Below are 11,536 nucleotides of genomic sequence, written 5' to 3'. Positions count from 1 at the left end.
AGGGAGGAAGAATGTAGTGAAGCAGAGGAACATACCAGTGACACATGTGCTGTAATACCCCTCTCTTCCATGGGCCCATTCTACGCTCCACTACAGAGACGAGGATCAGGGGAGGCTGGTGGGGGTAGAAATCGGAGGACTGTAACGCATGGAATGGAATGAGGAGTGGTCTCAAACACCCGTTCCTCATTCCATCTCATGCATTTCCAATGAGCCCGTCCTCCGATGTCGACCTCCACCAGCCTCCCCTGTTCAGGAGAGAGTAAAATGGTAGAATAGTATTTGTGAAGAAAAACACCTCCGCAGCACAAACACACGCACACAGACAATATTTGCTCCGCATTCTTCCATCCCAGGAGCATGCTTCCCAGAGAGAACACAGTCAATTCCAAAAACTCGAAAATATGACGACCGCATTTAAAAACTAATTATGACATCCTAAAATGGTTCCATTCCTTGATGAAAACAGTGAAGAAAGCTCTCAGAAACGCTAGAGCCTCGTTACCTTAGATACTAAAAGGGTCCCTGATCGGAACGTCTGAGGGCTTGAGGGTGTTGTGTGGAGTCCTGTCTTGATCAGAATGAAAAGGTGCGTTGTTTATAAGAGAAGAAGAGCGCTTCTTCTTCCTATTCCAGTCAGTCAGGTGATGAGGGATGAGCTCAGCCTGATCACCACCTAGAGGCTCCACCTAGCTCACTTCTCAGAAACGCCGTCAGCAACATGGCTATGATGAGACCATCCAATGAGGTCACGGTGAAGTCACATGACAGAGGGTCCGTCTCTATAGGCGAACTCTCGCACTCTCATGCGCACACGTGTGCAGTGTGCACTCTCTCACACAGAGAGAGAGAGAGAGAGAGCAAGCACTTGTAATGGGTACAGATACGTAATTGAGGTCAGAGGAGCAGGGCTGTGTTCCTTTGCATGGGGCCAAACCCACCACGGGGGTTATTCTAAAAACAGATCAATCACACACACATAGTCAAGTCTCACACACACACACACACACAAACAAACACACACACACACACACACACAAATGTCTCCAGGGGGCCCCTTGGCTTGACATTCAAAAACAAGCTCATACCAATCTACTCCCCAGCTACACAGCGTCAGCCACAGACGTCTATCTCTATTCCCTACTTTCTTTATTCAGCCCAAGTTCAACTGGGCTGAGAGAGAGAGAGAGAGAGACAGAGAGAGACAGAGACAGAGACAGAGAGAAAGAGAGAGACAGAGACAGAGAGAGAGACAGAGAGAGAGACAGAGAGAGAGAGAGAGAGAGACAGAGACAGAGACAGAGAGAGAGACAGAGAGAGAGACAGAGAGAGAGAGAGAGAGACAATCAGTGCAGCAGACTAATGTTGCTATAGAATTCACATGCTAGGGAGCGACTGTTTCTCACACATTGTCTTTCACTCACTCATTTGTCTACCATGTCGTTAAGCTATTTATTGTTATGGACCTACACATCATTAATATTAAAATAATAATAATAATAATAATAATAATAATAATAATAATAATAATTTAAGACGGGGTAGGACCATGAGGTTTGTGTGAAACAATCGCAGTCTGTTTTCATGACCATGTGAGTTCTGGAGATCAGATCTAGTTACTAATGATTTCGTTTGGAGCATCATCTCTCAGCCTTGTTGTTGAATTAAGATTAAAAATAGGGTTCATTTGTGCAGGTACATTGACGAAATCAGTCAACAACAAGATTGTTGCTAAATCAGTATGTCAGTGTTTTAAATTGGATCTGTCCCTAGTACTCCAATAAACAATTACGGTAAAAAATAACAGAAAACAACAACAACCCCCTCCCCTCCTTCTCTCTCTCTCTCTCCCTCTCCCTCTCTCTCTCTCTCTCTCTCTCTCTCTCTAGCCACATCATGTGGAATTATAGGAAACATAGTGCTTCTCTCTTTCTCTCGCCGCCGCCGCCCCTCCTCCATGTCTCCCTCCCTCCCTCCCTCCACCCTACCCCGCTCTCACCCATGACACAACTGGAGAGTGGATCACAAAAGCAGGAAGTGTTCTGTTTATGCCAGAAAGACCCAAGAAACATTCCCAATAAGGACACTGGCACACACACCCTGAACCTAAACTGGCTATGAACTATGCTAATATGCTATTTTGTTAGCGATTACAGAAAGATAATTTAAATATTAAGATTCAATGTCTTCTCTACCACCCAGAAACTTCAACTTGATGTTGGAGACCTGTCTTCTTGGACTAGAGAAAATGAAACTAGATTGAACTGGCTATATTATGTTAGCTGTGTGTGTGTGTGAGACAAAAGTAATATAACACCAGGATTGGGCTGGCTATGAAGCCTATATTAGCTACGTCAGTCTTCAACTCTTCCATTAATGTCAGAGAAAGAAGTTAGGATCTTCTTGCTTGTCAACCACAACTTTCTTGTTTTCAATTAAATGCTAGGAATCCATCAGCCATCGTTTCAGCCATCATTTCTTAAATTTAGACAACTTCTTCCAACACAATTGTTTATTTTTCTGTTAATGTATCTGTATTTACCTCGCTACCTATGTTAGCTACGACTGCAGAACTCGTCAAAGAGAACGAGAGAGACGTTTTGATTCAATGCGTTCTCTACATCCATGAGCGTATCAGCTCAAGTCTGTCTTTCCCACTGAATCACGGTGATGGATGTTTCTGTTTTGGAATGAAGAAGGGAGTGAAAACTGTTGCTGGTGTTTCGGCCTAAAGAGTAAAAAAGCAAAAGAACACATCTGGATCTCTGAGCAATTCCAAGAGTTTAATCATCTAATAAATCTAACTGGCAGCCGCTCAATGTGTAGGGAACTTTGATTTGTCTTTGGACGGAAAAGCGGAGCAGAGAGAGAGATAGATTACTGACGCATTTTATTTTGTTAGAGGGATTTGTACTGCTTACTACAATGCTAGGTGTAATCCCCCTCTATTTCTACAATCTATGTCAGAGGCATCAGGAGCACCATGAAACAATAGCCAATACGCTACCTGTACTTCATAAATAAGTAGTCAAGCTGTACACAGAGGTGATTCATAATTCAAGGAAGCTCACCCCTGCTGTGACGCAGACGGAGCAGAACAGCGTTGTCATGCTGTACTAGGCCCCGGTGCTTTCAGCACCTTCCAGCCAGCCAGACACCATGACACACTGGCAGACTGGCTACAGGAGTCCCTGGAGCACTAGCAGAGAAACAGGATAACACTGGGATTTCCCAACTGGCTAGTTAGAGAGTGTGTGTATGTGTGTGTGCGTGTGTGTGTGTGTGTGTGTGTGTGTGTGTGTGTGTGTGTGTGTGTGTGTGTGTTATACATAACAGTATATGGAGCTGTAGCTCTGCCGAGGACTCTGGAATGGATGGATGGATTGTTAGGTGGTTATGGGTCCCCCTTTTGCTTGCTTGGTTGTCGAAAAGTATGAAGTGTGTGTGTGTGTGTGTCTGTGTGTCTTCTTCCCCTAGGTCTACCCTACTACTCACACTCTTATACCTGAACAGACATACCAATCATCTGGACTGTGGAAAAAATATACTGAAATGTTATTTTATCATGTCTTACTATACTATTCATAGAACAGTATAAGGAGCCGCATCTGAAGAGAGGGAGAGGAGGACTCAGACAGCATGTATTGTTGGGTTGAGGTTCCCACTGGCTAGGGGAGAGGAGGAGAGTGGAGGGGAGGGGGGCTAGCTAGCTGCTAACATACTTCCAGTCTCTCCCCTGACCTGCCTGAACTAGCAGTAGCAGAGTGGAATGCCACAGAATGGCTTCAGCTCAATACTCTGTCCTCCTTTCCTTCTCCTCTCCTTTATCTGCACTCAGTTAAGACGCAGCGCAAAGGACGGGGCGGGGGGGGCAACATGGCTGTCGGAAAAGGGACATTTGGGTTTAATCCATCCCCTTAGATAGTGCAAATGGAAGGAAGGAGGGAAAGAGGCTACTTTGACCGATTGGGATGCAGCCTTTGAAAGAGCGCCCAGTAGACTGTGGAACGTGGGTCTGGAGTAATAAACGTGCCCAAGCACACGGTGGAGGGGTTGTGGAGGAGTTGAAATGTGTGTGTGTGTGTGTGTGTGTGGAGGAGGAGGCAGAGACCTGTTCAGACTCATCCTGACTGGAACACAGCAACACTAGCGACCTCCATCTTATAAAGCGTGTTGTTAACATTTTTGGCATCAGGGCGGGATTGAACATTAAAGAAGACATCAGCCACTTCTTCAGGAAAACATATCTGCACTCACTCTCGGCACATTCAGTCCTCCGTTCCCCGGCCCCATTCAACCTCAATCAAATCACACTACTTAAAACCACAGTCAGGACGCCAAAAAAGAGGATGTGCCACCGAAAATGGAATCAGTGCATATCTTCCTCTAGCTAGCCTATATATGGCGGTACTAGAGACTACATACACTCACCAAATACTTTATTAGGAACATTATAATAATACTGGGTAGGGCCTCCCTTTGCTTTCAAAACAGCCTCAATTTGTAGCGTTGATTCCACAAGGAAACATTCCTTGCTTCTGGTCCGAGATTCTGGTCCATGATAACATGATTGCATCACGCAATTCAAAAACACAAAGATTTTTCAAGTGCGCTTTCAAGCTGTGAATCTCCCGTTCTACCACATCCCAAAGGTGTTCTATTGGATTCAGATCCAGTGACTGGGAAGGCCACTGAACTCATTGTCACGTTTATGAAACCAGTTTGGGACGACTTTTTGATTTGTGACATGGTGCATCATCATCATGCTGGAAGTAGCCATTAGAAGATGGGTACATTGTGGCCATGATGGGATGCACATGGTCAGCAACAATATTCAAAAAGCCTTATTGATTGGTATTAACAGGCCCAAGTGTGCCAAGAAAACATTCCAACATCTAAATGAATGAGACGGTTTACTTATAAAGTGCTCTGTGAGTGTGTGTGCGTATATATATATATTTAAACAAAAAACAATGCTTCAGATAATATCTGATGTTTTGACCAAAGAATACGTGGGGAAGTCTGTGCGTGCAAAATAGTAGAAACTGACAGGCACATTGTAATGCATGTGTTTGATACCATTCCTTATTCCATCCCATGCATTACAATGAGCCTGTCCTCCGATTTCTACCTCCACTGGTGTGTGTGTGTGTGTGTGTGTGTGTGTGTGTGTGTGTGTGTGTGTGTGTGTGTGTGTGTGTGTGTGTGTGTGTGTGTGTGTGTGATGTAAGGATTGGCACAAACTGAACCTGCAGAGTCACCAAGGCTGAACCCAAGCGGTTGCTTCCCTCCTCTTTTAAGAAAATGATATGTTCATCCTTTTCCATCTTCCTCTTAGAGCCTGGACAAGCAGTTGTCAGTCTGATTTTACCCCAGCCTTCAAAGTACAGGAATAACATCATAACAGACAGCTAGCAAGCACCCAAGCATAGGCCTAGATCTGACAGATAGATAGATAGATAGATAGATAGATAGATATGCCAAATGTATGTAGATAATCAATTCATACAAGCTATGTTTGATGAGCCTGTCTGTTGCACAGTAATGGTCTCAAATCAGTACCAGTGTCAAATTCTAAAAGGGCCACCCCACCCAATCATAGCAGAATATGTCCAGCAGGCAGGAAATCAGACACTTTGCATTCAGGCTGACTGGACGGACGGACGGACGGACGGACGGACGGACGGACGGACGGACACACACACACACACACACACACACACACACACACACACACACACACTTCATACTTTTCGACAACCAATCTGATGGAGTGATACAATGATATACAGCTAGAATGCTTTATTTTAAAGATCATCTGATGAACAAAATTAATTGTTCTTTATACAGGTACAGTGCAGTCTTCCCCAGACAGTGTCATCTTTGCATGGGCTCGAAATTACACTCTTGTACATGAATAGACATCCCAATGGTCTGGACTGTGGAAAATATACTGAATTTTTTGATTTTATCAACTAGCTACATGACTTATGACAACTTCAAGGGAGAGAGACAGCAAACAAAGAAATATCTAACAAAGAAAATATCTCATGTCTTGCTGCTGACGGCTGGCTATCCATCTGCGGCTGTATGACTGTACAGTTACAAGCCTCAAGAAAAAATCGAAAGTTTAAGACCTTTCCAAAAGAAAGCATGCAAATACCGGGAAAATGACTTGATCGACGATAGATACATACGTTGCGACAAAGAGGCCAAACGTCAAAGAGCTGCACTGTCTTGTTGAGTCCAGTGTGTTACTGGCACCGGGTAGACAGTGACACAGGAGACACAGGGAGCTGCTAGCCACCAGACACTGAACACTGCACGAGGATGGCTGTGCTGGCTAGCACTGACTCCCCAGTCCCCCACTACCACCATCCACTTCAACTAATTGCGTCAAACTGTATGTACTAATAACGTTGTGAGATACTTAATGTATTTATATATTTTAATAGAATTAAATGCCAACTGGACAAGTTATTTGTTTTATTTGTTTTGCAGCCCGGGGTACCATAGACACCGCTGTTGCAGCAGGGTGGGACAACGCTAGCGGGGGCTAGTCCTAGTTGGCTTGCCAGAACAACTCAGCAAATATTGACATCTAGCCGGACGAGTTGGGATCAAATGACAGCAAACAACAACAAAACAAAGTCGTATTAAATGATCGGAAACAGGCGTATGCTTAATTGCTGACGCTCGGTTAGTGGTTTTGCAGTCGGCGTGCAGATGCTTACCGTTATACCGCAGGTTTTCCAGGTGCGTCTAGAATAAGTGGTCCGGTTGCTCTGCACTGTCTGTGCAAGTATGGCGAACACGGCACGGCGCCGCCCGCTCTGCACGCGCTTCCGGGAACTACGCCGCGCACGCCGCGTGTACATGCAGTGCTGGTGCTTGGTGGTGCCGCGCGCCCTCAAGTGTCTTTAGGTGGGGCCAGTTCAAGCCATGTCATGGTTCATGTAGAAATAAAGAGATTCTCGTGAACCGAAATATTTGTAGTGACCCGTTTTTGTTTTATGCACAGCACACAATATGACATCGCCTGAGGCAGTGGTTCAGTATTTCCAATAATTCATCAACATCTAATCAGTAATCGGCTGTCTTGGTCTACTACTCTCATAAAAGGACGAAGATGATTGCCCCTTCTAGGCGTCAGTGCTGTCATTGTACTTAACCCATGAAAGTGCCACTACACAGCCATAATTACACCATTGTATGGAAAATCATGATCTGTTGCTGCTGGTCTTTCATGTGTAGTGTGTTTGATGTCCCGCATTTATGCCATGTTAAGTCAAAGGTAATTGTCCACTTCTTTCAGACAATAATGTTGTGTTTTAGTCAACTGCAAATAACAAATGCAAGAAAACAGATGACCCAAATCATTGAATATACTGTTTTCAAGGACCATGTACATACAACTGTGTTGTGTGCCATGAACTGCTTTCAGCATCTAACAGAACTAATCTCACAATTCTGATGTCTTCATGTGCTCGCATGAGATTTTCTTCACATTCTGAAAATTAAGTAAAAAAAAGTGCTGTAATAATTAAAACAATTAATGTAAAAAGGCCACAACAGTTCAGTTGCTTGAATAATATCTGAGATTTCAATGAGACAAATGCACCAGAATTCAGCATACTTGGTTTTGTAGGTTTAATACAATTATCTGCACAAGGAATAAAGGGGGAGGAGGGAGAGGGCAACTAAAAAAATAAACTCCCCCTTTGAAACCTACAAATTGTTCCCCAAAATAAAATGGTACAAAAAGTGTTCATTATTATTAAAAAGGGAGAAAAGCAAAGTTCATACATTAAAATGACACGGTAAAGAACAGTAAAGTGTTTAAAACATCCAAGTCCGTTTTGGCCAGACAAGTCCAACGACAACTAGCTTCATGATTCCACCAATGCTGCCGAGAAAAAGGATGGGTCGAAGAGGGATTTCCGACGAGTGCTTTCAGCAAATGGTTTAACTGGTCTCCATCTGAAATTCAAAACAAGAGGCAATTAGAGGCATTCCAATAAATGACACCCTTGTTTCTATCACCCATCGCTCCTGCTCCAAAGCACGTTGATGACGATCAGAACGATCCATCTATGAGACTAGTGGTCAAAACACAAGACCATTCCAGGAAATAAAAAAAGGTAGGCTTGCTATGAGGATATCCATGTCTAGATCTTCACATAGGCAAAGGGGCCATATCAACAGTACTGACCAGAAAGGTCAGGTAAAGGTAGGTTAATGCCTCACCTTGGCATTGTAGGCGTCCAGCTGAGCGTCCAGCTCCTCAGCGGACATTGGCGTTTGTTTCTGGCTCCTCCCACCCCGTCCTCCTCTCCCTCCCCTGGATCCACCGCCACGGCCTCCTCCTTGCCTTCCTCCACCTCCTCCTCCTGCTCCACCTCCACCTCCTGCTCCTGCTCCACCACTGCTGAAGTTGGGGCGTCCGATTCTGTCTCTGTTGAATCCACCGCTTCCTCTGTTTGAACTGGACGATAGTCAAAAGTGAGCATCTTCATAATAAAAGTTCCCTTCAAAAGACTGACTTTCACTGCAAGTTTCCTACCACTATCATTTACTTGAAATGGTGTGATGGACACATCTCTCTCTCAACTACACTCAATGAAGTAAAAAGCATATAATTCTTACCTCTGTGTGGATGGTCGTCTCTGAGTGTCGATTTGTGACGTAACGTGCTGGATACTCATTGGTCGGCCTGAGAACACAGGAAAATGGAGTTAAGCCGTGTTCCATTGCATTCTTTTCAGAATAAGCTTCTCAGTAGGTTTAGAGAATAATAGCAACAGACAGACAAATTAGCTTCTTGGCCATGTCTCCCTCTAAAAAGACAATTTTAGCTCTAGGGACATCATGGTTAAAAAAAAAAAGCAAACTCACCGTCAAGGGGAACGTTGTTGTATTGCTTCATGGCCTTAAGTGCATCGGCCCGCCTCTCAAAGTGGACGTCTGCTGTACCCTGACTGCGTCCGGATCTGTCGTAGTGCACCGCTGCTTTCTTCAACGTGCCGAACTCTGCAAACAATTCCTGTGAAAATTGAGACAACGGCATGAGAAACATCGCAGTAGAATTCAAGGAGGTGTTGGGATCCTCAAACATCAACCATGGCAATGATATGGATGTCAGAATTGTGAAATAAGTCGACATGCATCTCTATTTGCACTGATTTAATGACAAATGTGGCAGCTTGTTAGAGGGGTAAAAGTACTACAAATGGATAGTTGAAACTTCAATTTCCCTTAAATTAATTACCTGGATATCAGCATCGGAGACTCCAAAGTCTAGATTGGAGACCAGGAGCTTGCCGCCGGTCTCCACCCCACGTCCTGCACCAGCACCTCCTGTAGCTCTTTCTCCTCCTGCAGCAGCGCCACCGAAGCCTCCATCAAACATGTCGTGTTGCCATTTGTCGGGCAGCTGTCTTGGCTACAAAGGGGGTGGGGGTTGCGATAAGAAATGGGCAGCTGCTGACTTCCTGTTCTTGCCAATCAAAGACTGACTCCTCCCACAGAGCAATCCCAAATCAACCTCTAAATCCATATCAGATGTTCATGTACAGATGGGGATTTGATGGATATAAGCAACAGGGTTAAAGCTCCATCCAACCTATCAAAAGGTCAAGATGGAGCTTTCACAATGTTGCTCATCTCCAGGAGGGCATAGGGCTTGGGTGGAGGGACATGGGGTTGATTTAGGATTTGAGGTGAGAATTAAAGTGCTGAGGCTGGGCAATCTTATTTCACCACTACCATTCAGAACAGTTTTGACTACCATAAGATGAAAAATGCTGATACTATATAGATATATATTTTAAAAACCACAACTTTATAACTAAACATGAAACACAGGCTTAGCCACCATGTCACTAAAGTTCAATTACATAATATTATAAAACTAATATAGACTTGAAAGTTAAATAAGACCGAAAATAAGCTACAGAAACTAGTTGGCAAGAATTCAGCACTCAAAATGGCTACTTCATAACATGCACTACAGGTGGCCTTGGAGTCTGGGTGTGTGGCTGGCAGCTAGGTGTGGCCGTTCTCTCCTGGCCCTGGGGGAACTGACTTGGGCTCGGTGGCAATGAAGGCAGACGGGCATGTGGGGGGCAGCATCATCCAGAGACTGGTTCTGAGATTCAGCTCCTCCAAGCGAAGAAAATGGTCCTTCCAAGAAAAAAGAAGAAAAAAAAACTTGGGAAGTCCTTTCTCTCTTGCTCCAATAAATGGCCATAGGGAAAGTTCAATTGGGTAATTGTGTGTTTAAGCAGTCCGGGTTTGAGACTCCAAACAAAGAACTCGATGTCGAAACTCAGAAAGGAAGGGTGCCCCCCCCCCAGTTGACTTGCGCATCCATTTTGCAGGATCGCCATTTTGTTAGCTTGAAGTTGCATAACCGGTTCCAATTCGGACATTTATTTGTGATTTTCCATTAATACAAAAAACATCGGGGGCCTTCAATTTAGTGCCTTCTAGGCGCCAGTCGCCAAATGAGACGAGGAGATTTCTTTACTACACAAAAAAACAGGAGGTTAAACCTCGAAGGCCATGGATGGATTCGGGCTAGAAGAAGCAACGCTAGCCACAGAAACATGGTAGCCGACTACAATAAAGCCCACACGAGGCGAGGGAGAACTCGCTAAGCCCGTTGATTGCCACAGACCTCTTCACTCCCAAAAACATGTCAAAATAAAACTCTTCTCTTCGTCTTGTCTTATCGTTGGACCCGTCGGCAATTCAATTGCAAGGTTAGGCCGTGGGGCAACGCTAGGCCCACGGAGCCTTCTACACAGGACACGCCACGGTAAACAGATTAGGGGTTTCGGGGGGTGATTCTGAAAGTGCCCTATAACGCACTCTCAGTTTCACTCCACATCCAGCAACTTTGCTTTGTGAACAACATGGGTGTGTTTGAAAACACAATATAATAAAGAGCATTAGATTATGTAACAACGGTCGTCGTGGGTGCCATCACTCCTCCATTTGTCTGTGCTCCCCTCTTTCTCGTTCCTACCCTGCTGTACGGCGTAGGTCTGCCGGTGCTTCTGTCGCCGCCGCCGCCTCCGCGGCTGAAATTCTGTCGACTCCTCATGGGCCCTGATCCTCCTCCTCCTCCTCCACCGCCGGTACCGGTACCGCCGGCCCGGCCAGCAGCGCTGCCACCTCGGCCCGACGACGACCCACGGCCGCGGCCTCCTCGATTCCCCCGGGCCCCTCCACCACTTTTCTTAGTTTGTTTAATAATGTCGTCCAAGGACATATCCATCTTATCTGACATGCTGACAACGTATTCTGCTGAAACCTAACAACCTGAAAGAACCCTGAGTATGTCGTGGTGTATCTATGTATCTATTTTAAAAAAAACGGCAGCGAGGATTCCAAAACCGATCTTGTCGCTAGGTGACGAGGATTAAAAAAAAATAAAGACCGGCCAACCGTTTTTATACTTCTAGGAAGTACGCTTCTACAACTTCCGTTCGGTTCTTTAGTGATTCTTTCGAGACCCATTTGCTTTGCTGCC

General features: G+C 44.9%; 1 protein-coding gene across 1 annotated transcript; it reads right to left on the bottom strand.

Moving 5' to 3' along the window:
* Positions 1–7,599: 7,599 nt before the first annotated feature.
* On the bottom strand, positions 7,600–11,410 carry LOC308151894 (THO complex subunit 4-like). The gene is made up of 6 exons (XM_080524786.1): positions 11,030–11,410; positions 9,269–9,442; positions 8,896–9,043; positions 8,647–8,713; positions 8,248–8,485; positions 7,600–7,980 (listed from the first exon to the last, which is right to left on the bottom strand). The coding sequence occupies exons 1-6, from the start codon at positions 11,291–11,293 to the stop codon at positions 7,966–7,968; spliced, it is 906 nt and encodes a 301-aa protein (XP_080380912.1). The 5' UTR covers positions 11,294–11,410; the 3' UTR covers positions 7,600–7,965.
* Positions 11,411–11,536: the final 126 nt, after the last annotated feature.

This window comes from Nansenia antarctica, assembly GCF_963989245.1.
Source record: "Nansenia antarctica genome assembly, chromosome: 2".
NCBI classification, from domain to species: domain Eukaryota; kingdom Metazoa; phylum Chordata; class Actinopteri; order Argentiniformes; family Microstomatidae; genus Nansenia; species Nansenia antarctica.
This window is presented reverse-complemented; position numbering and strand designations above follow the sequence as displayed.